Here is a 26,754-nt window from a genome sequence, read left to right on the forward strand (position 1 = left end):
ATTATGTGTATTATCATTATGTGTATTACATGTTTGACATGTCAGAGCTGAATGGTTTGAATGACTTGGCCTTGAATAGCCTAATGTTGCTACATTGAATATGTTGATTGCTATTAAAAACTTAAGCAGCATAACGGCTCCCATTTACTTTATATATTTTATCAATTTTCGAAACACACACATATATAAAAAAAAACAAACATCAAAAAACAACAAAAAACCCCAAACAAAAACAAACAAAAAAATCATAGCACCAGTGTTTGAATTCTAGCTTTGCTCGTCGATGAAGTCGGTGTGAAATTGACACTGACAGATTTCCTGTGGAGATCAAAGTTAATTTGTTTATACACAATGCAGGCTAGTCCACACATAGCCCAGAACATTACCACACATACAGATTTTACACATCTGCTACCATAAAGAATTAAATCTGTAAATTGAGTGAGACAGTGAGAGAAGTGGTAAACTGGGATGTATTTATAGTTATTTATTTTTCTGATATTTTTTTCTCTTTTTCAACAAAATTTTGCTTGTATCCACTTTCCATCAATCATGTGTTTGCCTCTTTTCCCTTCCCCATGCCTCTCTCTATTCCCCTTATTCCAGGTGGCTATTATAGCAGGAAACTTTGATCTGGCTGAAATCATAAAGGTCCACAAAGCATCAGATGTTGGTAAGTTGACAGCAGTGGTAGTATATCACCAGGCCCCGTCAGCATCTTATATGTTTAAATGTGAATGTTTTGTCAGGGAGACATCAGATTGAGGGATGGTTGGGCCGTGGATAGTGTAGATGTTCAAGGAAATGATAACAGATTGAATACAAGGGTAGGGGAAATGAAGGAAAGGAGATGGAAATGTTTCAGGGGCTTATTGTATCCCAGCTGAGTTGAGCAGTTTCTCTGTGATATGAACATACAGGAAAACTCTGCCATCTAGTGTGGACAGGATGCAGTAACCTGTTCTTCACATTGTTGAAAACTGTTACTCAAAAACTTTATATATTTTAACAATAATCAGACTAAAATCTGGTGGTTCATTCTTTCTAAATTATCATTTTTACCTCTGTCTCATTATGCTATAAGCTTTACCCAGTAAATGTTCTGGTAATGTACAGTATGTGTGAACAGACACATATTTTTTATCAAGTATGATGAAAATACAATAAAAATCTAGTAAAACCAAAAAAGATTCTAAACAGCTTTTGCTATACTGTCATTGGTTCCTTAGTGATGTGTCATACCAATATTAAATTATGATCACTGATCCATTGCTGCAGTTCCAGATCCACTGTATCATTTATTCCTTGTTTAATAGTTTGCTTATAGTTTTATAGTTTATGTGTTGGGTGTTATGCAAATACATTGCAAATGAAACTGAATCACACCTTATTGTCAAATTAGCAAACTTGTAACAGTTAAGCTTTAAACAAATTTGAATGACCTTGAGATGTGTAGAGTTTCAGTTATTTCCCCATTTCAACATTCAGTTCATTGTTCTTGCTTCAGCGACTTCATATCATATGGTGACTGTGTAAAGAAGTGCTCTGAGCCTACATGTGTCTCTTTCTCCTGTCAGTGCCTTTCAGGGAGACCCCCTCCTACACCAACCGTCGACGTATGATCCCTGGCCCTCATCCCTCGCCACGTTCCTTGCTCCGCTCTGCGAGTGACAACAACCTGAACGGGGACCATGATCACATCCACAGTCCGAGCCCCCGAGAAATGCGCGGCCGTCAGGGTCACTCCCCTGTCCCCTCACTGCGCAGTCTGCCAGCTCTTGGGCAGCAGCACAGCAGCTTTGGAGAGGTAAGATGGAGCTACTGAGGCTGGAGACATGCAAGTGTGTTTGTTTGACAAAGAAACAAAGAGATGAAATCACCTGTGTGCACATTTTTAGCATAAAATTGAAAGTTGAGAAGACCAGATAAGGAATAAATGAGAATGACATCATTTTATTGCCATAATCCCTTTGTGACTTACATGTCACACAAGACAATTGTAATGTTTTACAAATGCATATGATACACATCTCTTCTCCCAGAGCCGTCATGGAGAGATCCCTGACAGCAGTCTCCAGAGTACCGGCAGCTCCAGATCCTCTCATTCCCGCTCACCTTCACTACATCACATGCATGAAGAGGACAAGCCGGTCCCCAGAAGGTCCCACAGCCATGGCTACCCTCATGGATACGGCCCTCGTGGAAGACTCAGGTCTGTTACGTTTGCTTTCACTCTAACTGAATTTTATATGTTATTTTAGTGTCCTAGCAATGACTCAACTGAAACACTGGGTATGAAACAAGCAAACCTCTTTCTTCCGGCTCCTAATAAACTACATTCATGTCTCACACTTTCAAAAAGCAAAAAGCCCCATGTGATGTGTTTGAATCACTTGTTAGTCACCAGGCAGCATTTGCATCTTATTCTCTCTGCAACCGTCTGCTGCTGGTGATAAAGATGACATAACATCAATCAGTGCAGAATCTTTATTCATTCATACATCAATCCCAGGCACATATGAAAGTTGTTTTCCTGTCCAAACTATACGTGTAACCTGCCCAGAAAAGCCATATACGTAAAGCATGAACTAGGAAATGAATCTGAAAATGTATGTTAAAAATTGGTATCAGATTTATAGTGGCAGAATAAAACATTGCTCAGTGTGAGGTCTGTTATAGTTGCATCTGATGTAGCTCTTGTGTGGCCTGTGCTCCTATCAGAGGCAATGATGAGTGGCATTTTGGTGTATGATCCATGTACAGTCTGTAACAAGGTGGGCTAAATGCATCACTTGTCCTGCTGGGAGGACAGAGGGCTTATAACATACAAATATGTGGAGGTGTGTGTGTGTGTGTTTCTGTCTCTGTGTTCATATGTGTGAATGTGCATGTATAGCCACGTGCACACGAGTATATGCATGGGTGCTTGCACAGTTCAGCGATAGACAGATGGAAAGGGGCTAATAATGATCACCATGGGGACCAATTGAAGACTGCCAAGCTGTGAGGGTGTGTGTATGTCGGTTTGTGTGTGAGAGAGATTGATAGACAGAGGACACAATCTGAAATTAGAGCTTTGAGTAATGTCATTGGACGGGACTCAGTTCAAAACATCTTGTCACTCGATTGATACATAAATCGACAGATGTAGTTGTGCTGCTGGGTGCTGGAACAAATCTCCTCCCTTGTACACTGAACCATTAGACAAACTGCACAGTAAACTAGGGCACTGATCGCATCTTGAAGCGATAGGCTGAAGTGGTTTACTGACACTTGGTTTGTTAAGCTTTTTATTATGATCGTATGTCAGAGCCAGATTGCTTACATACAGTACTGCTCACACCTAATGTGATTCCTGGATGCCACACACTGTGTGTATGTGTGTGTTTGTGTTTGTGTGTGAAACAGTCTGATGTCTGACAGGGGAATTGCATTACAGACACAGCTCCAGCCGTACTCCCCTCTCCCTCTAATACTCTCCTGTCACTTTACTCCATCCATCAAAGACTCACTCTCTCTCTCTCTCTCTCTCTCCTTTTACCTCTCATTCTGTCATTCATGCACATACACATAAACACGTATACACGGTGCGGTTAATCTATGGTTTGCAGCCTGAGAGCAGTCGACATCCTTTATTAAATCACCTAGTATGCGCACATCACACAGCATATAAAGTAAAGCACTGGAGTGTATGGGCATTAAAGTGTTTCTCAATCTTAAATTGAATTATACAAAGTGAATTTTGTTCATTAATAAATCCTCACTGCAGTGTGTTTTACCACCTCCCTCTTTTTCACATTATGCCCCATAATGCTAACAAATTAACTGCATCTGCCTCTGCTACATCTGGCATTATGTTGGCATTAAGGTTCACTGACGATACACGTCTTTTGCTCTGTCACTGTGCTCATTTTGTACAAGGTCGATTAGACAGAGCACAAAGGAAGGAAGAAAGATAGAAGTGAAAAAGAAAAAGAAGAATAGCAGGTTTAGTATGTCCGCTGTGTCCTGGCCTATATGGCCTTCTGTACACAGGGAGTTGAGACCTTGTTCTTCAGTGTGCATTACCCTTACACCAAGTATTAAAGTGAAGGGAATGTATAAAAAGCCCAAAACGAGCAGCTGGTCTCCATGGCCAGAACTCGCACCCAAGTGAGACTGATGCTGTCCTTGAATATTTTCTCTCTAATATTTCTCCCTCCCTCTCTCTGTTCCTCTCTCTGACCTTCTGTTTATGCCCAGGGTAACTCTCAAGGCATTATGGGTACCAGGGGAGTGTGAAATTAGCTTGGCTGGTCAACAGCCCGCCCAACGGCAGACTCCAGCAAGTTCCTGTGGAACTCACTATCACTTCCTCCTTGGACGTGTGCAGTGCTGCCAGGGTTCAATAGCTTGGCCAGGCTTCAGCAGAAAGTTTGGATGTGACACTAGAGAAGGTACAGATAGGTCAGATATTAAGACTAGTTCAAGAAAGACTAACAAACATCCACATGAAGGCAGACTGAAGCATAGAAGGGTTAGTATAATATTCACCTCAGCTGACGCAGTTGGCAGTAAAATAAAATGATAATGAGATAATTTGGCAGCATTTTATTTAGAACTAAGCAAATGTACCTGTGTCATAAGACGTTAAATGTGCTGTTAATATAAAGAGATAATTTGTCATCAAGTGATATTAAGCTGTACAACTTATGACCTAGTTATCAGTCTTGCTTTGGGAGAAAAGCTCTCAAGCTGCCAGATACAGTTCGTAGAAGCTCTGTGACTGAGCCGAAGATGCCAGCTTCTATCTTTTCCATTTCTAGTGTGTGTCACTCTTTCGGTTTTCCTACAACAGAAGAGAAAAAAAGCACAGAGTTGACATTTTCAACTTTAATTGCAATTTTCATGGTGCACTGTGTTTTTTCTGGTATTTATGAGGTATAAACAATTGGGTTTGGGTAAGAGAGGGATCTGTAAGGTCTTTTTGAGAGTTCGTTAAAGCATCGCCAGCACAGGTTCTGTTAAATCCCCACCCAGGCTATTGGTTGAACAAAGTGTTGGATGTCAGGATAAGCTTTTACTACACTTTATCTGAATTGCGTGGGAGTTTTGGACACACTGGATACATTTCAGATGTAGATTCAGTCACACACCATTACCTGAAGAGCAGATTGTTGTGGTGACTAGAGGGAATGTCCCTCAGCTGAAAAGCCTTAAAGCCCCTGTGTCACATTGGCTTTACTAAAGTGTCATTGAGCAAGATACCGTGTCACTGTCTGCTGCTGTGCTGAATGTGATCCTGACCTCTCATGTGATTTATAATAGCAACAAGCCCAGCAGATGGTTGTCCTGCTCCCCTCACCTTTCATTTCTTTGTTCACTTATTGATGTTCTCCTCACCTCTTTTTTACCTCTCTCTTTCTCTGCATTAGTCATACCAGTAGCTGTTGGTGTGTAGATTATCCATGGCGTCTTAACACAGCCAAAGGGCTGAGGTACACAGGGAAGAAAGGAGGACAGGAATAGGGAGGAAGAGGAGGAGGAGACGGAGGGTTGAGTTTATTCTGCTTCACCTGTGGAGATTTTACATCAAAGCAGTATACAAGGGAATAAGTATTGATCTGTGTGCATCATAATTCGTATCAGAGGGCAAATCTCATAAGCTAACAGTAATCTGTTGGGCTTTTTATCCTCGGTCTTTGTTTGAAACACTGCTGCTGTCTACACTAGCCTGGCCACACACAATAAATCAAGAATATGGTCATGTTGTGCACTATAAAGCCTCTCAAAAGCCATATGTGCCTCTGATTTTAAGTGTTAGTGAGAGTCGGAGTGCATCAGATATTGTGGATGTGATTTACAAATAGCAGTCCAAATGTGGTGACCAGTAATTGCAGGCATAGAAACTTAACATGCCATTACCTCAGGTACCTTAAAGGAACCCTGTGGAGTTTCTGACCTTTAGTAGCGCTACAGAGCAGTTTGTTTATGAGTGGGTCACAGTTTTGTTTGTCTTGTGGGCTTAAGGCCATGCACGAATGTGCTTGCTGGGGACATGATACACAGGTGGCTATAATGCACCACGAAACACAGCAATGTGCCAGCAAAAGACAGTGAAAACAAAGACTGCAAGCTAGTAAACATGGATGTAAAAAATGCAGGATTTAAAATACTATGAAGGAAATGCATTCAACATGTTTATTAGACCTTATTGATACACACAATGCATTTTGGTGAGTAACACTCAGTGTAAACATAACTTTTAATTGTTTACATCAAAACTTCTTAGTGCACCTTTAACTACTCTTTAGCATCTTCTGCCACTCATTCCAGTCTGGGTTGTGGTAGCAGTAGGATAAGCAAAATAACCTTGATGTTGTTCTGGCCAGCCACATCCTCCAGCTCTTCCTGGGGGATCCCGCGGCGTTCCCAGGCCAGATTGGATATGTAATCCCTGCAGTGCGTTCTGGCTCTACCCTGGGGTCTCCTCCAGTTGTATGTGCCCCGGAGTACCTCCACAGGGAGGTATTCCACCAGGTTTTCCTCCAAGCTCCATCTGCATATCTAAGCCTCTCACCCTGTCCCTGAGGGTGAGCCTAAATACCCTTCCAGCTTCATGTATTCATGATCTCATTCCTGAGTTACCAGAGTTCCTGACCATAAGTAAGACTTTGAACCATAGATCAACTGAGAGCCTCACCTTAAGGCTCAGCTTCCTCTTCACTATGAAAGTCCAGTCCATCACCTACATCACTGCAGGCTTCATCGATACACATGTCAATCTTACACTATATCTTTCCTTCACTCATGAACAAGACCATAATATACTTATACTCCTTTATTTGAGGTTGAGAGTGGATTGCTTATTGCTCGCTTATAGCTGTATGCAAAGACCAGATGGCTCAGAGCAAGGCCCTGGCTCCCCATATTCCCACCACACACCCTAAAATACACCCTGAGGGACATTGATATAAGCCTTTATAAGTGCTTAGAGCCTTTTGGAACCAGACCCTCTCCAGACGCCTTTTCAACAATCTATAGACATTGTCCCTGCTACCATAAACACAAGCAGTTCATATGCTATCTAAGACATGAGACTTCAGTTCAGTCATGAAGAAGCTTAGCAGAGAACCCTTCCTTTACACCATATGATGAAATACACTTCACCTCCAAAACAGCCCAAGAGCTTGCATTTTCTAAGCTATGTGGATAAAACCTTGAACTCCTTCAAATCTGGAAGGTTGGACTGCTGTAAACAGACACAAGCCATCAGCAACCTGTTGTTTTGATAGTAAATCAGGAACATGTTACACTATATTAGTGTAGAGGTAATGTATAGGTGAATAGCATTTTGAGGAGGATGGCAAAGCATTTAAGTGTTGCTAGTATGGGTTAAGTGGTTTGTTTATCCTCCTTCTCTTTCTCTGTTGAGGTGGAGTTTAGAGTTGTGTGTTGATCACACCAATTGACCTTTTCTACTAATTTCCTTTAATGATACATTTCTGCAAAGCATACAGTATGTTGTCTATGTACAAACAGATTTGCTGTTCACAAGCTTAATATGTTCTGTTCAATGAGCAGAGTCCACATTCCTCCTTCCTCCTTGATTGCCACATACACTCCCACGTTGGGCAAGAAAAAATGAGAGAGCACATATTCATTCAAGTGTAACAAAGCAAGGGCAGACTGGTGATCATTAGGATGCAAAGCGTGATGCTGATTATGACTATGTTTATAATGGGCTCATCTCACCTTAGAGAACTGGGCTATTTGAGGAGCCATTTACCTGAGAAGGCAAGTCAGTCATGTGAGAAAATGCTACTCTGAATCTGCTTAGTTTGATAGCATCTCTGTGAATGCCATTTAATGGCATTTGCAGTTGCAACTTCAGAGTTATGCAGGCAGGTCATAGATTTTGACATCCAAACTGAGGCAGCTAGACTCATTATTGAGCTGTTCAAATGTTAACTTGTCTTTAGTGGGTTCATTGATCCTAATCAAGCATCTGATAGATTCTGATAAGACCCACTTATCTGGAATAATCTCAAATCTGGTCAAATCTTGAAAACACAGATAGAGAGGTAAATGGCAAATAATAAATAAGATAAAAATATTTGTTCTTGAATCTGAACAAAATGCACTTACAAAGTTTATCTCTGTATACATATATATATAGGAACAAGACACCATTTATAGGCACTTTACCAATTCTTCACACAAGTTGGAATTTTCACAAATACTGATTAGAATCAATTTTAAATTTGGTTTATATTTTCTTTGATATCCCTTTATTTGTGTGAAGAATAAAACAATACTGGCAGTCAAGGTCATTTTGATTGGTGTAAGCTGAATTACTACTACCACATTCAATGACTGCAGTGCACCGTTTTTTTGAGGTCACTTGTGTATGATTAGAATAGAGATAGAAAATTGTCAATCGAAACAATCTGTGTATTTTAAGTCAAATGATGTTTTACAAATTGAGTGTTATAGAGATTCAAGTTCATATTATTGACTTATTAGTGCATTTGTTGGCTATATTTTCTTTCTCCTTATTGACAGTTGCCATCGTTACACAGGCAGGGCTGGTGTCCTAGGAAACGATGGAGCTTTTGTAATAGACTGCATTAGAACTTTGTGTATATGTGTGTGTATGTGTGCACTCGTGTGTGTGCGTGTAATGGATCCTACATCTGTATCTTGTAGAAGCTACTCTTAATGAGGTACAGTGAAAGAGAGGGATAGAGAAAAAGATACAACGAAACAAAAAGCTGTTGTGTTGAATGGAGCACAATTTTGCATATGAATACAGTGAATTACGTCATCGTACTAGATTCCTGGAGCAAATAACATGTTTAAAACACCAAGTATCAGATGTCTACATCATTTGGTACACTACTACTTACTGGTATAGATCTAGATAGAATACTATTTTACATCAGTTGTACACGAACAGACGTGAAGTTGCATTATAAATATTAAGACATAGAACTCAAGTTCCTCTTGAATGCAGATGGGAAATAAAGTAGAAATCCTTGAACAGTTTTTTTTAAAAGCTTCCAGATCACTATAACAACAAAAAAAAGTCTTCTTTTTGCTCTCACTTGGTCAAATTTCAAAGTGACTGTACAAATCCTTCTGATGCTGTTAGACTGTATTACAGCCAGAGAGGATATGACATAATATAGCAGTTAAATCTCAAGGCTCATCCTGTGAAACACAAACAGGCCATTAAAGAGAAGAAGAGAGCAGAAACCAGTTCCACCCCCTCCTCTCTGTCTGACACATACTGTGGATAACATGTGTCAACCTGACCGTCATTAGCTCAACTGCAGGAAGCTGCTGGGGTCAGGCAGTGTACATAACCTCACAGTAAGTGTATGATGTGGTGGAGGTGTATGAGTGGAGGGGGCAGATTTGAGTCATTTTAATAGATATCTTTTAAGGGATCTAATTTTTTGGTTATCTGTGTCACTTTGACATTGCTTCATCTTCCTGCTTCTCCATCCCTCCCCTCCCTTCTGCTCTGTGTGCTGCTGATGTTCAGTGCCGGGGCTCAGACATTAACATGCGGCAGCCATCCCAGCCCCTCAGTCCCTGCGGTAATTGGAAAGCCGTCAGCAAGCCGTTGTTTCGATGGAGAGGGGGACAGAGAAAGAGAGGCCGGGTGAGATGGGGAAAGCAAGAAAAGCAATAAAGATTTGGGGGGAGAAAGAGACAAGCAAGGCTTGAAATGAGGGAAGGGGTAGACAGAAGGATGGAGAAAGAAGGGGAAAAGGCACATGAGGCTGGAATTAGGTGAATGAAAGAATGAAAGCTATAAAGTGACACAACGTGCAAGAAGAGGGATGGCAAGAGACTAAGAGGTTGAAAGGTAGATAGACAGGGATGAAGGGGTTTAGAGGTTTCTAGTATTTCAAGGAAATGTTGCAGAGAATAGAATCGAAGTTCTCATAATCAAGTCACTTGCTATCGTGAAAGAACAGTCAATTTGTCTATATCTGTAACACGCACAAACACACAATCAAATCCCCATGAAGGCAAACATTAGATTTTATTAGATATATATATGTGATTAAAAAAATTTGTGTCAGCTGTATTTGAATTTTTAATGTATTTGTGTTTCTATGTGGCTATGTCAAAAAGAGCTTGAGAGAAAGGTTTGACAACACATGCGGCAGAATGATGTTGAACTTACACAGTAGTGGCAAAGTAGTGATGAATGAAGACTAGGCGGAGCTCCACTGCTGCTGTATTAGAATTCACCGCCAGGGAGAGAGAGGAGGAGATAGAGAGAGTGAAGATGCAATGCGAAGAAATGTTGAGGAGGAGAGAGATGAGAGGGTGAAATGGAGGCGAGAGAATGAGAGAGAGAGGGAAGGAGGGGATTCAAGGCAAAGGGAAAGAGGGAGGAGCGACAATTAAACCAAATGGGCTGAAGCTTTTTGCCCCCCGCCCCACTGCACACAATCACACACACTCACTGACACACACACGGACACATACACATACTCTCACAGCTTGCCTCAGGGAGCCATGGCGCATGCACGCTTGCAGGCAGACAGGCAGGAGGAGATCAATCGTGCTATGGGACTAGTGTGTGTATGTGTGTGTCAGCAATGTGTTCGCAACATGCTGGTGGTGGCGTATGCCATGCTAGCGGAGGTGCAATGTTAGCAGGAGTGGAGGGGGCTGCCTGTGTATGTGCCTGTGCGCACGGCTAGAATGCACATAGAAGGCTCGTGGAGTGTGAGTGTGAGCGAGCCGTCAAAGGGGAGGGGAGCCACGGAGCGCAGCAGTAGCAGCAGCATTGCCAGAGTGTGTGTGAGTGTGTGTGAGCGAGCATGTGTGTGTGAGGGGTGGAGGGGAGAGGGAAGGCAGACACGGTGGGACTCCCGGGAGAGGGAGCTGGAGTCGGGGAGCAGACCCAGCCTCTCTCCTCCACGGCAGGAGAACCAGGACCCAAGGACGTGGCAGGATCTGTAGCCCAGCCTGGAGCAGCTGGAACTGGGGACACACAGGGGATCTCTCTGCCTCTCTGGAGGGGGCTTCTGCTGGAGCCCCAACTCAGGATGTGTTTGACTAAGGGGGGCTTCCAGACGGATCTGACAGACCCACACAGAGAAGGAAACAGTGCAGTCCCTCTTACGGTTAAACATTTTTGCTTTTACCTTGGTTAGGATGCGGGGGAGAGGGGAGAGATAGAAGGAGAGGGGGAAAGGGAGCCAGAAGGATATCGTCTGTGCTGTTAAGGAAGGAAGAGAGGGAATAAGAAGAGGAGGAGGGGGAGAGAGTGGCTGGGAGGAGTGTACTCTCTCCTCTCATGACTCTCCCATGGAACACTGACTATTGACTGTTGATCGGCAGGCACTGGGACTTGTTTATGAATCTCTCCCTGGCTGCCGTAACAACCAGGGGGTGTCACCAGGTTGCTGTCCCACTGACGACCATGTCGGTAACCACGGGCTTCAGTTACCAGCTCCCTGGAATCACCACAGTAACCTATGTGTTTGTTTACAGCCCCGGCTCAGTGCAGCGAGACCCAAGCCCCCCTCATCACACCCCTCCAGCGCTGACGGGCCCCCGCGGGCCCAAACGTAAACTCTACAGTGCTGTCCCAGGACGTACCTTCATCGTAGTCAAGCCCTACACGCCACAGGGGGAGGGAGAAATCCAACTCAACCGTGGAGAGAGGGTAAAAGGTAGGTTGTCAACTATTATGTGTGTTACCACAGCTTTTATTGCCTCATTTAACCTACTACTTTAACCACTACTACTTGACACTACCTCTTTTAATGTGCTGTATCTCATAGCATGTCAGCAACTCTCTACCATCACCTCTAGTGATGCTTAGGATCTCCATGGAGTGAAGTCCATGGCTACATGTGGCTTGCATGACTGTCAGAGTTGGGTTAGTTGCAGAATAAAAAAGCAGACATTCCTATGCTCTCATAGGTACAAAGCACCCCATTACTTCACTACATTATTGGCTGCAAAGCAGTTATGTAATTTCTAAACCTGAAAGTCATTTCAGCATCATTTTGAGCTTGACATTGTGAATTATCATTTCATTCACTTTGTAAATGTGCTGTTTTCTGCTTTACACAGAGGCTTCGCTTTTATGTGTTTGTGTGTGTGCTTTTGTCTCCATCCATGCTTCACTCCAGACTATGACTGTAATGACATAGAAGGTAAACTCCATAATATTCTTCTCACCCTGTGTCTCTCCCATACACCTCAGTGTGTCAACCTTACACCGACAGTGTAGCAATTAGTTCTTGGCCCTGTTTGAATCCACTCGAGATATGTGTACAATCTCAGTATAAATCTATGATAACTTCAAGGAGAGGGCATGCAAATTCAAACAGGTCCCGTGTGCTTTTGGTTGTTGGTATGCATACACACACACTGTCCTTCTTCCTCTGTGAAAGTGCTTCCCCCTGAACGTACAACAACTCCTCTTATCACCTGTCCACAGACACCCAGCTCCACATTGACCCCACACCCTACATCCTGCCACTTCACATACATCACCATGGATCAAACCCACATTAGCTTAATGGAAACAGTTCCCTCATGTCCTCAGAAAGGCCAGAGAGAGAGCGGCCACACTCATGCTGAGATCACTCATGTTCCTTTCAGATCTACAGAGGCACAGGAAGTACAGATTAAGGGTCAATTTGGAATTTCAATTTGGATTTTGTGCAAACAGCCACAACACACTCTCACACACGCTCTCTTATCTCCCTCTCTCCTCATTTCTCTGAAACATTCAGTTGCATACAACACATAAACACTAGTCTCAATCCATTGACAAAATCTTTCTCTCTCTGCCTGGGTACATGGGGAAGTATTACCGCCCTTTCCTTGATGTTTTGTGTCCTTTGTCTCCCAGCTTCTCTGACACTACAAACCTTTACCAATGGACCTCCTCCTGTATGCTCTGGTATCTCTTCTTTATGGTAGTGTGTCTGTTTTATGGCAACTGGTTGCACTGGTATTACTAAAAAAAAGATGATAAACAGTTCCGACTCATGTTTTTTGCTGAACAAAACCCAATGATATGGCATTGTCTGAAACTGTGATACATACTGATGTTGACACAAATGTTACTGGAAATGTGATGACTCAACAGGAGCCAGAATGCCTCCATCTACTGAATGGATCTGCTGTCAGTGGCTTTTCTGTCAGTGCAGCTGAATCCATAAACCTGCCACTAATGTGAACACACGGTGTTTTGCCGTTCTTTCATGTTGGCCATGCAGGAAACAAGCTTACAGTCACATGGCTGCCAGCACCATGGCCCAGCCAAGTAAACCATCTGGCTTTGTTATGCAACACTGACCATCATAACCATTACTGTGTGGCATTCACTATGCTTCTGTGATCTTGGGATATAAACTGAGAAATACATCATTATTGTCAACTGGTTGTTGAACAGTTTAAAGCCCAAGTAGTTTGGGGTTTACGTGAAAGGTTTGTTTTGGTAACCAAATTCTGTTCAGTGGATTTGATGCAGTCCTAGCAGGGAATGACCAGCCCTCCTGGCGCACAGAGTCCAGGCTGAGGAAGCCACTTCCTTTAGGGATGGATGACCCTTGGTGTGATACATAATGCATTCCATCTAATCTGCATTCATAAATGGATGAGTTGCTAATAGTAATAGGGCTCATTTGCAATGGAGGACAAGAGGAGGTAAGGCCAGTAGAAGAGAGGGGAAAAGAGGAGGATTTATTGTTTTATCTTTTCCGGTCTCTTCGTCCTGATTAAGGTGACAAACAAATGAAAACCGTCTACACCCTCAGGGATTCTGATTAGCCTCAAGTCAAGGCTAGTTTGCGTGCATAGCAAGCTAATGCTGATACTAATTTGGATTACAAACATGCTGATGGTTAATTTATAGTTAGATAATTACCCCGCCTAACCCCCCAAACACACATACACACGGTCACTCATGCACTCATCTCTGTCTTCCTGTTAATGTCCTCACACTCTTGTTAATCACCAGACATACCAGAGGAGCATCTTTACGATGAGATCAGACTGGGTAAATCTCACTAATTAATGTGTCTGTGTTTTTGAGTGAGTTTATGTGTGTGACGTATATTAGCATCCATGCTTATATACTGTATGTGAGCATTAGCGTAACTGTCTATTAGCTCTCCTGTTAGAAGGACAGATTGGTGGCCTGTTGAGGCATTGAATATGCACTACAGGGTAAGATATGTCACACTGTGTGATTTAATGAAGACCATTGATTTTTTTCTAATAGGGGACATACTGTAGTTCTCAGCAGTAGACTGTAGTGCGTTCCTGGTCATGTCTTTTTGTAGATAAAGCTGTGTTGAATGTAAGATTTTAGATAACTTTAGAGTTGCACAATATCATGATTTCTTGTTTTTCTACACTAACTAGTGACGGAAGACTATCTGGACTCAGATGGTAAATACAGCAACATTTCCCATAGCCATTTGTTTTACATTAAACCCACAGCTGAACCAGTTTCTTTTAGACCATAGTATGTCACTTAAGCTTAGCTTGGGCAGTTATCCTGACATGAAAACCTTGATATTGTGATTATTAATTGGTTATTGCCCACTGCAAAATATTCATCACAATTTTAGTGGAGAAAGTTTCAAAATGTAATGAGGGTAAGCAGTTTAACCAGCTTCATTTTGAAGTCATTTTAGGTGAACTGAAGGGTCTTCTTGAGTTGCTTATTTTTTTCCCACAGCACGGCAAGTTTCTGGCAGTGTGCAATAACCCAAAAAGAAAAGTCCAAAAGTGTAGAGATTCTTCCTAAAAGTTAGCAGAGATATCTGTAATCCATACAGTAACATACAGTAGTGTATGATTATTGGGATTGTCTTTGTAACTTTACTGTATATATACATTTAGGTTTGATCATTGAAAAAAATCTACATTTTATTTTATCAGTTATGTATCAATTCATGTGATGCCTTATAGCTGACACCATGTGGAATGAGGATGATGACGATGATTCTAATGACATTCATGATGATGATGATGATGATGATGACGGTGATGATGGTGATGAAGGAGAAGAAGGTAAAATAAACGCTTTTTTTATTTTGAGAGAAGGATGACAAAGTGATTAAAAATGTAAATTATTTTAAAAAACAAGATTTATTTACAGTTCTGCTATCACAAATAAATCATGTGGATGTCTTGGGCTAGTGTTTCATGTAGCAGCAGTAGATCTTAATACTATATCCAGCGACGAAGATGACTGAAAATCTTCAAGATTATTTTCAAATTCAAAATGTTGATCAGTAACGTCGATTTAGGAAAAAAAGAATCTCTGAGAATGAGATAACCTGTAAGAGTAGATAATTTTTATGGTTGTCAAGAAAGGAACATAATTCCACTTTTTCATCCTTCATATTCACTTAGGCTAGCACTGATAGATGCATATACAGTATAGACCCTATGTACAACAGTAGATTAGCATTAAATGTGTGCCTAGTTACATTGACTGAATCAAATGCTGGAGCCCACAAGCACATGTTTTTCCAACTAGTTTCTCCTCTATTATGAAGACCTGCTTGGAAAAACTCCCCGGCTTCACTCAGTGATTGTCAGTCCATTGGTCCGCTGTCTGAGATCAATGTCTCTAGACACCCTGTTCACCATTTAGCAGGGTCATCCACATCCAGCTCTCCGAGCAGACTGTTAGTCTGAGGTAATGAGATCTGTTTGTCCTTCCTCACTCACTGACTGCCACTGGACCACAAAACTAGCACTTGGTATCATGGGGTGGTTATGTTATGTATTTGATTGTGTATATGTGTGTGTTTGTGTGTGTGTCTGTGTGTGTGTGTGTGTGTGTGCTTCTGTCCTTGATGGCAGATCAAAGAAATAGGTGCCTCTAAGATTATCAGATTTTGTGGTTAGTCTGTATGTGTGTGTGTGTGTGTGTGTGTGTGTGTGTGTGTGTGTGTGTGTGTGTGTGCCTGCCTTCGTGTGTTTGTGCGGACGTGCACATGTGTTTCTGATAATGCTTCCAGCTGTGTATGTGTGTGTGTGTGTGTGTGTTTGATGATCCCTCTGGTACACTCCATTAACAGATCCCCCGGGCACATACCCCACCCTCTTGCATCCTCTCTCTATACCCATTCCCCTGCTCACCCCTGTGTTTGTTTCTGCTCTTTCCCTTCATTGATGTAATCTGATCTCATCATCCGGATGGACATCTCTTGAAAGGCCACTTACTGTCACCATGGTAACAAACAGGGACACATGCCACCCTAACCTGGTCAAGCTTTCTGCACAGTTGTCTATGCACACACACCCACTCACTCACACACACACACATAAACACACACACGCACAAACTCAAGACCACAAAAACACATTTAAAGGAACAGATGTGTGTATCAACATGCTGGTCCCCCCCCCCCCCCCACCCGGGAGCATTAACTGCACGTTCAAGACATTCTTCTCCTCAACAAGGTGACACATTTAAGAGCATGCTTCCGTAACAGTGTATTACATCTCACACACACACAAACTCATACCCACACATACCACATGCACCGTCTCCAAACGCCATTATAAATCTTGCAGACAGCCATGAAAATGAAAGCAGCGCAAGTAACGTTGAGATTAGACATTCACAAACATGATTAATGGGGTTTGGCCGCATCCAGTGTGTGCAGAATATTAACACTGCTATGGGCAGTGGAGGATACCTGGACCAGCTATAGCGACACAAACACACACATACTGTATGCTAGGTTTTAATGTATTATTGCATGTCTAGCTTCCCACAGGCTCAGAGAGCAGCTATTACTGCTGTTTTGATCTGTGGGAATGCACGCAGTAGCTGGTCCACTCATTTATGTTGGAATACTAAACACCTGCCATAGAACTGAAAAAGCTTCCTGTTGACTACAATGTCTGTAGATATGCTTCTCCTCTCGTGTATTCAATTCCCTCCAACGATAGCTACACATATATGTACATTGATGTGCATGTCATGTGTGCTGTGAACAAGGACGAGAGCCAGTAGACTATACACATGATTCAGTGCACAATGTATTATGTTTTTAACCATACAGCTTGCTATTGTTAAGACAAAAATGCATATGCATTCTGTCTGTTACCAAGCAACAGGTGCTAAGTGCATTACAGTTCTGACATATCATTTAAGACAGAAATAAAAATGATCAAATTATGCATTTAGTGAGTTTCCAAAAGACCCATTTGGTTCTGAGAAACAATATTCTTTTACCTTCGTATTTCTTCTCTGATTTTTGGAAATATTCCTCCATTTTCTCTTTTTATCTGCTTCTTGCAAATGAGGTTGGATGAGAGCCTGTGTGTTAAGTGTTGAATTTAGACTAAATATCATTGTTAGCTGCCCACAGTGAGCTTAGGGTGAATTAATTAGACTGCCTTTCTGTCTGGTAGTAGCATGAAGTGTGTGTGCATGTGTGATGTGTGCACGTGTGTCTAAATGTGTACGTGTATGTCTGCTTATGTGCTTCCCTTTGTGTGTGTTTGTCTTTGTGCAGCATAGTGTAAGTAATTGCCTCCCACAAGTTAGATAAACATCATCCTTCAAGTATTCAGCAACCAGCTGTCCTAATATCCGAGGCACATATGGAAGAAATGTCTCTCTCTCTCTCTGTCTCTCTCGCTGCCCTTTCTGTCTATTTCTCCTTGTCTTTCTTTCTCGTATACCTACACACAAATACATGTACATGTGCGACATATGGCGTTTTTCCATTGTTTTGGGGGTAATCGCGCCGAGCCATGCCGGGAGCACTCAAGTCGAGCTGGCATGCTGCCAGTGTTTTTCCATTACATGGAGGTGCACTGAAAATGCAGTAAGCCTGTTGTCTACAGCTTTTCTTCAAACATCTCACTGTGGCTGTTTCTGTTTGTACTTTTCCTTCTAGAATTTATTTCTAACTGAAAATAGCTCCAAATATCTACAGATATTGTTGTGTAGACCTATTTTTTATTGAAGAATAACTAAGAAAGCTCCGCTAATTCGGTCATAAACACATTACATTTCCTATAAATTCTTCACAATCACTCCTGTTATTTTGTCATTTAAAAGCTTTTTATGGGAAGCAGTAAAAGCAAGAAATGTTGGGCTCCAATACAGCCGAGAGCGATCAGGAAATTTATCTGAAAGTATAAACAGAAACAAAGGAGAGAAAATAAAGTTCAAACCACAGAGATTCAGTTAAAAGCTACAGAACTAGACTTAACAGTTAAACAGCTTTCTCTCTGGTCTCCAGCACACACATTGAGTCTGCAACACATGCGTGTGGACAGCTGGGACATGTCCTTACCAATATCAAGCTGATTGTCCTTACCAATGTTTTTACTGATCTCAAACAATCTAGCTGCTTTAAGTCCACATGATGTTAATGGTAAAATCTCTGCAGAGTTGCCAGGTTTGTGTGTTTTCGGCAAAAAATGTGCTATTATGATAAAGAGTGAAAGAGCAGGATATGGGGGATACTCGACCTGATGATCTGGCAACCCGCAACTTCAAGCTTTATGCATTGTTGACGAGCAGCAGCCTGGCAGCAGCAGCAGTAGTGGAGTCAGTGAGGTGGAGAATCTGAAGTGGTTAGTATTTATAGTTTAAATGTTCCAAACGTCACAGAATTTAAAACAACTTCACTGGACAAAATTAAGATCATTTGATATTATGTTTAATTTCAGGTGTTAGGTGTTAATGCTATTTCTCCCCTTTTCCATGAGTGGATCAAGAGCAGTTATTATATGAGTCATTAAGATATGAACGTTACCAATTGTCCACAGTTTGTCCAACTGATCTGTTTGTGTCAGACATCATTTTATTATGTAAATCCTGTCAGCAGCAGCCTGAGCAGCACAGAGACACACAAACAGGTGAACTGCAGCCTCTCAGGTGAGTTCTAATGTCATTGTGAAAGATATAGCCATAAGTTGAATGAAAAATAATACAAATAGAAGTTTTTTAGATGATATAAAGATAGGTTTGAGCATCGCTGTGGCTCTGTCATGAAACTCTCGTTGTGAGTTGAGTTGTGTCGCCCAAATCCACAAACTGAAAGAGGGACAGAATCTCAAGAGAGGTTTGTTACAGCAGCGAGTTACAGAGCAGCACATTACCTACAGGTTTCTATACATTTATTTTATTGTAACATTTATTGACAGTGTATGATATGTTGATATATTAATTTTGGTCTCAGATTCATAGTTAAGTAGTCCATCTGTAAAATCAAATATAAAAATCAGAGAAGAAATTATGATACAAGTCCGGTTTCAAGCAAGTCAGCAAATGCATATTCAGTAAAGTAAACATTTTGCAGAGTCAGGCTCTTCATGCGTGTATGCGTGTGAGCACATGTGCCTATGAAAGCAAAAAGAGACATAAAGAGAAAGTACACATACACAATTATTTTAGCCGTCCAACAAAAAATGTCCCTACCAAAGTTAAAACCAAACCCACGCCCTTGGCAACACACTGCTTGTTTGAGAGGGAGAAGGGGGTTCATCAGTAAGCAGGACTACAGCAGCGTGGCTCACCACAGTTATTGCCTGCTGTGAGGCTGTAGTGGAGACATGTTTCATCGTGGGTTGGCTCGGTGCGTGGACCGACCTGAGTAAATGGAAAAACCTTAATACGTTTCTTTTTTTATGAGTAGGAGATGCAGATTATGTGAATGCCTATATGTTGTTTTTTGATCATTTATTTTGCAGTTAACACTTTGTAACTGTTTCTTTGTCTTCCACTCATTTACTTGCACTTCCTTAACTCCATGTGGGATCTCAGTATACCTGCGACATTTACTCTTCTCAGCACAAACCCACATCACTTAGACAACCAATATTTTGAGACCATATCAGGTGTGTTTAATGCATTTGAATGCATGCAGTTACAGTATGAGAGCACATAGGGGTGTAACTACCAAATGTTTGCTGTCATATTGATTCATGTGCATGCATAAAAAGAATTCCTTTTGACCTGCCAACATGTGAAAGAATTTAGCACACATGGCTTCTTTAATATGATTTTAAGTAGTGGAACTAAGTCATAAAAATGGTGGGGATGGCTATTCAAACTGATAACCTTGACTGGTATACAAAATGGGACAGAATCCATGTATCTTTTCACCAGCTAGCCATATTCAATAAGGCAAATGTTTAGTGCGTCTTGGATATGATCCATAGATGGGGAAAGTGTAGCTATAACAAAAGTGAGGTAATATATATACCGTAATATACTTCAAACATATAGCTATCCAATTTTAATATACTCTCTTGCCCCTCATCAGCCTCCCACTAGAAAAGTCTGGGTGACAACAAATATGTCTAATAACATAGTGCAACGTGCAAGGAGACATTTGAGGGAAGAGTGTGTTTGGATTGAAAGTTTTAGAGTGTGTGTTCCATGTTTCCCAGGAGAAATCAGTGTTATCACAGTATAGACCTGAGGCTAGTCAGTTTATCAACAGATTTCACTCAGTCATTCATAATGTTCCAAGTTGTGTGTGTGTGTTTGTGTGTGTGTGTGTGTGTGTGTGTGTGTGTGTGTGTGTGTGTGTGTGTGTGTGTGTGTGTGTGTGTGTGTGTTATTGATACCGGACAGGGTCACAAGCCTAAGGCAAGGACGTTGATGTCACAGCTCGCCTTCTAGCTGTCCAATCAGAGTAGCAGCGGGGTGCATAGTCCCGCCCACGCACCTACCTGCTCCCTGCTGAACACACCACCTGTCCTCCTATTACATTCTCATCCTTTTTGTTTTTTTTTTCTTTTTGAAACATGTCCATACAGTGCACCCTAGCTCATAGAATCATCCACTTTCCCTCTCATTGAAATTAAAACCCATGCTTGCCTAACGTACATCTAATTTACTGAGATGTAGCCTTACACAAAATGCTAATTAGAAACACAGCAGAAACAGCAGTTGCAGAGTTAATCAGTATATGAATAAACATGAACAGGAACACTGCTGCATAAACAGGAGCCATTGACTGATGCAGATACATATTCAACAGAAACACTGATCTTCTTTTGACTTACAATCACTCTATCATGTACAATGTCATGCACACTGTTTGAGTTGGACACAGAGATGGCAAGGCTGAAATGAATGAATGACTCCAGATGGTTGTTAGCAACAGGCGTCTTCTGCCCTGTACAGCGACAACGTGCTTTGTGGTCATGGGTGTGAAAATGTGAATGTAAAGGTCATGTCCTTACCCGGTGGTGTCAGGTAAAGTAGCTTTTTACAAGTTTTAAAAAGCCTCATGTCGTGACCTCTTCTTGTTAAGGTTTTGTAGAGTCTCCCTGGAATAAAAAAACAATCAAGCAAGAATGGAAGGTTACCTTTGAGATTATCCTTTTTACTACTGTCCCTGAATTCAGCCTCATCACCGTTCACCAATCCAATGCAATTTCAGTCAGCAACAAGCATTTTTTTGTCATGTAATAATATGTAGCAGAGGCTGGAGCACAGGGCACTGCTCAGCTCATTACAGCATGTTCATTTATCACGGCATAAACACCATCATTTCTGTGACATCCTGACTGGTCAATCAAACGATTAGCTGTGTGATTAACGACTCAACAACAAACAATCTATCACTGATCTATTAACAATCAACAGACAATCAATGGCTGGTCCACAGCTAGTCAATCTCTAGCATACTCTGATGGAGGACCCCACTATTTTTTTGTTCCTTGATGGTCAGTATAGTAGGTGATAATATCCAGATATGATTTTTCCATATCATGGTGTGTCCATATTTAGATGTAGCTTTCTGTGTGTTCATGTATTCATATTAGTAATAATTCACTATTGTGTTGAATATTAAAAAAAAAAGAAGCTAAGACAGAGTAACTATCAGGTAGTCTGTTCTATTTCTGTCTCCACCTGAGGGTCGATACAGGAGGAGAGAGAGAATGAGAGATGGAATAAAAAGCAAGTGAGAATGAAAGAAGAGGAATGCCATGTAGCTCCCCTTTAAGCCTTGGAGGGAGGGAGGAGAAGAGAAGAGGGATCCCTCTGAGTCAGCCTTGGAGTTTTCCTCCCTCCTTTCTTCCTCCTCCTCCTCCTCCCACTATAATTTACAACACTCCTGCCCTCCTCACTTTTCTTTTTTTCTGCAGCCTTCTTCTTTTGCTCCACACCTTCTTCTGACTCTGTCATTCACAAAAAGCAGTTTCTCATTGTTTCATTTTTTCTTTAAACTCAAGTCTGTATTTCTCTCTCTCTCTCTCTCTCTCTCTCTCTCTCTCTCTCTCTCTCTCTCTCTCTCTCTCTCTCTCTCTCTCTCTATCTCCCTCCCTCCCCCGACTCTCCCTCTCAGTTGAATACTGATGAGCCAGAGACTGCACCACTCCCTCACCCTCTTCTAAGCAAAAGAAGTCCTGTGAGGACGAACAGGCAGCATACCACAGCACACATTTAACTCAAAGCAATATGACTACCTCTCTTTCTTCTTATTTATTGGCTATCTACTTCATCCAATCTTGTATCTACTCTTGGGTCCACTCACCCTTTTCCACATCACTCTCTTATTTGCCAGCCACCTCGGCTTCTCTTTATCCATGTCCACCTCCATCCTTTTCATTAAACATATTTTTCTGCCCTTATAAATCACTTCTTTTTTGTGTTTTCATGTTCCACATGTCCTCTATCCTCCCTGCAGAACACTAACATGTATTCTCTCATTCATATATCACAGATTATGATGACCATCCGTGTTGCAAAGTCACCCCCTTCTTGCTCTTCTTTGTTGGGTGTGTGTGTGTGTGTGTGTGTGTGTGTGTGTGTGTGTAGGCCTTTATTAGTGTGTCTCTGGTTGTGTCCCCCTTGTTTCATAAAGATGCAACTCTATTCTCTCCCTGTTACATTGGATTGAGCTGAGGTTTAATAAAGAGTGCAGGGATCCAAATCTAATAACAGCTCCACTCTGGTTATTGGAATGCTCTCCACACTCACCTTCACACACTTTATTTTGCACACTCACTCTCTCATACACACACACACACACACACACACACACACACACACACACACACACACACACACACACACACACACGGCTATATAGGCTGATATATGTACTGTTTATCCAGAAAAGCCTTACTCAGCAAGTCCCTCTCACACACTACATTACACTTACTGTACATCACAAGCAAACACACATAAGCCTTGTCAATTAGCAGCACATCAGAAAAAAAAGTTTTTTTAAAAAGTACAGTCGGAGCCGACCCAGAGGTCACGACCACAGAGGGGATCACTTGATGTGGAGACACTGACACTGATGTATTTATTTTTGTTAACTGTATAATTAAATATAATCTAAATTCAGAATATATCATCACTTATGATAAATCCTATCTTTTTTGCAAGAGCTGCTGAAAATCAAGCTGCTGTACTCAAATTGGCAACAGAAAATTAAAAAATAAAATTAAAAATGGTAAAAAGTAACACATTTTCTTTCTTATAATTTAAGCTTAATGTTTTAAAGTGTTGGTTAAAATCACTTGAAGTTTTTGTCTACCTGAGGCTCACATGCTCATACCTCTCAACTCTAGTGGTCAGAATGCTGAGAGCTGGTGTTTGTTAGTCGTTATGCTAAAGAGACGCAGAGAAAACTGAGAAGCAGAGCATTGGGCATGAAGTGAACAGCAGGGAGCAGCAACAGAATGGTAAAAAATAGTCTGTTTCACCACACAGCTTCAGGTTACAACTATTTATTCATAAAAAAAAATGTGTGTGTAAGACGATGCTATCAAGGATAAATAATCAGGTGTGTCTACCAGCTAGATTGCTAATTGCTGTCATCTCTTTGCTTAGCGTCTGCATTATGTAACTGTGGAATATGGCTGCAGAAAATGTGCAGTCATTACTTAAAATGTGATGCTTTTAAATATATAAGTGCTAGAATTTACATCTGCGTTAAGACTGCAGTAAAAAAAAAAAAAAGTGGAAACTGGAAAAATGAAAAGGCAAGTGAGAGATAATCTTCATAGAGCAGTTAAATGGAAAGCATTCAGAATAGTGTGCAACATCTCAAGAGACAAATTGAAGTGGCGTGATGCACAATGCCCACACCAAATTTCATTCAGCAGTTAAGAATTAAATAGTTGCACACACTGGTTAATCATCCCCTCCCAATATATTATTTCCCACATTTAATATTGCTATGTAATAATATAGCACAATATTTCCATTTGGTATGACATCAGAGATATGCAGTTTCTCCATGTTTCTTACAGCAAATCTAATGCGAAATCCTATTGTGGCATTTTATGGAAATCAAGCTGTATTTTGGCTTTGGCAAGTCTTTCATGGCATCTTTGTCTGAATCAGTGTGAGTGCATCAGTGGCAGGGAGCCATCAGCCTCTCTCAGCACAGCTGCATCCTTTATTGTCTGTTTCTGCAGGCAAATACAGGAGTCTGACGCACCCACTGTTACCTGGGAAAAATATGTTTGTGTGTTTGTGTGTCCTGAAAAGTCTACTCCTTACCTCACCAGCTGACACGCATTCATTCATTCATGACAGTTACAGTCACTCTGTACAAGTGCATGTACGTGTGTGTGTGTGTGTGTGTGTGTGTGTGTGTGTGTGTGTGTGTGTGTGTGTGTGTGTGTGTGTGTGTGGTTACTCAGTATACAGAGAAACAAAGATGGTGAGATTGCTATAAGAAAATGAATGACTCAGCTGAAAGCAACACAGCAAAGCTAAGCAAGAATTAAAATGAGCTCAAATGGTCGTCAAGTACGTACAGACACACACGCGCACACACACACACTCACACTCACTCGAGCAGGGATGCATTGAAGCTTGCAGGCATGGTGTGTGAAGAGTATAAATAGCTCTGCATCCTCACTGATGCTATTTTTGAACCAGGAGTCGTGACTGACTTATCCAAGGGCAAAACTCAGAAGTCACACACACACACACACACACACACACACAAGTATACTGTATCAGACTTTTCACCAGACAGCAGTCTTGTTGGACAGTCATGAATAACTAGGCGCATGTCGAAACATAGCTCTTTCCCTTTGTCAGCTTGTGTCTGTCTTTAGCTGCCTCTCATCTCTCTTTGTCATTGCTGAATGAAAGCCTCTTTTTGTCAGATTCTTCTCCTTTGTTTCATTCTCTGGGGCTCTATATCATGCTGCTGTCATATCTGGTCACATTTTAAGCTTTGTGTCTATGTTATTTTATATAAGCTTAGAATTTTTCCTTAATGGAGCTATATAGATACTACAATATACAATCTACTGCGGTAACATGCTGTGAATTCCTATAAGGCCATACAATACAATATGTTGGACCGGGGTTACTGTCCAGTACACATGGACATGTTCAGTGTTTAATTGGCATTGTGTGTTATTTTGTCTGTCTATGACAAAGAAAAATAGAAATAATTGACAATTGATGAATGCCAGTGGCTGTATGTACAGTATTGAAACACTGGTGATACTCTGAGTTGTCAGTTTATTTTGGTATACTATACACCCTGCACACAATTATATGTCACATGACTGCTATGTGTGGTAGACCAGAAATCACATCTCAATTCAACATTGCTTTACACAAGGTCATCTTGTCAGACTTTGTCTTAATGCCGAAAACCACGCTGACAGGACTGGATGATACGACCAAAAATCTCTATGATGATAAAATATCACAAATAGTTCATTAATGATAAAAGTAACTAAATATTTTTACTACATTAGTGCATAATATTTAATTTCTCATGCTGACTGGGTTGTCAAACTAATCTCAGTTAAATTAAAGTATATTGGATTCAGGCAGTTTATTTATAATTGTAATATGCGTAAAGATGGGTTGGCAAGGGATGCAAAATGTTGGTAATTCAGTACATCAGGTTTATTGCCTAGCCATTGATGCTGAGCTTGTGAGCATAGGATCATCAAAACTGGACCATCGAGTGTAAAAAAAAAAAAAGCTGCTTGTCAGACAAAGTCAAGCCCTTTCTACATTATGCAGATTAAAAAAAAAATCTGAAAATAGCAGCATGAATCCATGGAGTCATCCTGTTAGGCACTAACAGCACAGGCTTGTGGTGGCAGTGTGATTGTGTGTTTCAGTACACATTAGCGCATCAGGGTGTCCGATACCCACTGACGAATGGCTAAACAAGACAGCATATTTTAGCATTTTTGATAACCAAGTTTTTGTCCCTTATGGCTACAGTTTATCCACACCACCATCATAATGATGCACCATGTTTCAAGGCACATATTGTCATCAAATGGTTTCAGAAACATGACTGTGGTGCTGTTGAAACTACAGCAACAGTCACTCAGCTCCACTCACAATATTCCCGTAGAGCTTATCCAGTAATTCCCAGACAAATTAATGCTGTTCTAATGCCTAAAGGAAGTGTACGTAATAAACTGACTACTAAGTGTATAGCCATGTGTGTAATGGTGAATGTGTGTGTATGTTCATGTGTAAGTATGTGTATGCAAGCATGCCAACATATGCTGTGTCTTTGCTCCCCCTAGTTTACCTGTGGAGGTGATTATGAATCAGCATGGCAGGTCACTGCTTCTAGTGATACAAGTTGACTTTTTATTGTGCAGTGGAGGGAAAAGCTGGTGTCCAGCTGAGGTGTTTATTGCCTTACGTAGCGAACTGGTCTTTACTTAAGCCCTGATAGACCTCCACAGAGAGAGGAACAGAGTAGGAAAAAAAAGTAATTTGTTTTGTACTGAAGCAACTCTTCTTAAAGACAGTCTTCAGTCTCC

At 41.2% G+C, this 26,754-nt stretch overlaps 1 protein-coding gene across 4 annotated transcripts in view; it reads left to right on the top strand.

Moving 5' to 3' along the window:
* shank3a (SH3 and multiple ankyrin repeat domains 3a) overlaps positions 1-26,754 on the top strand; it is a 174,092-nt gene that overhangs the window by 99,720 nt on the left and 47,618 nt on the right. For all 4 annotated transcript variants that reach the window (XR_006404143.1, XM_044356278.1, XM_044356276.1 and 1 more), the window contains exons 10-13: positions 607-673; positions 1,578-1,807; positions 2,043-2,212; positions 11,503-11,684. Coding sequence is in view for 3 of the 4 variants with exons in the window: in XM_044356278.1 (XP_044212213.1) it covers positions 607-673; positions 1,578-1,807; positions 2,043-2,212; positions 11,503-11,684 (649 nt within the window). In the remaining variant the exon portion in view is untranslated. The remainder of the gene's footprint in view (positions 1-606; positions 674-1,577; positions 1,808-2,042; positions 2,213-11,502; positions 11,685-26,754) is intronic.

The sequence above is a fragment of the Thunnus albacares genome, chromosome 7 (genome assembly GCF_914725855.1).
Source record: "Thunnus albacares chromosome 7, fThuAlb1.1, whole genome shotgun sequence".
Taxonomy (NCBI): Eukaryota; Metazoa; Chordata; class Actinopteri; order Scombriformes; family Scombridae; genus Thunnus; species Thunnus albacares.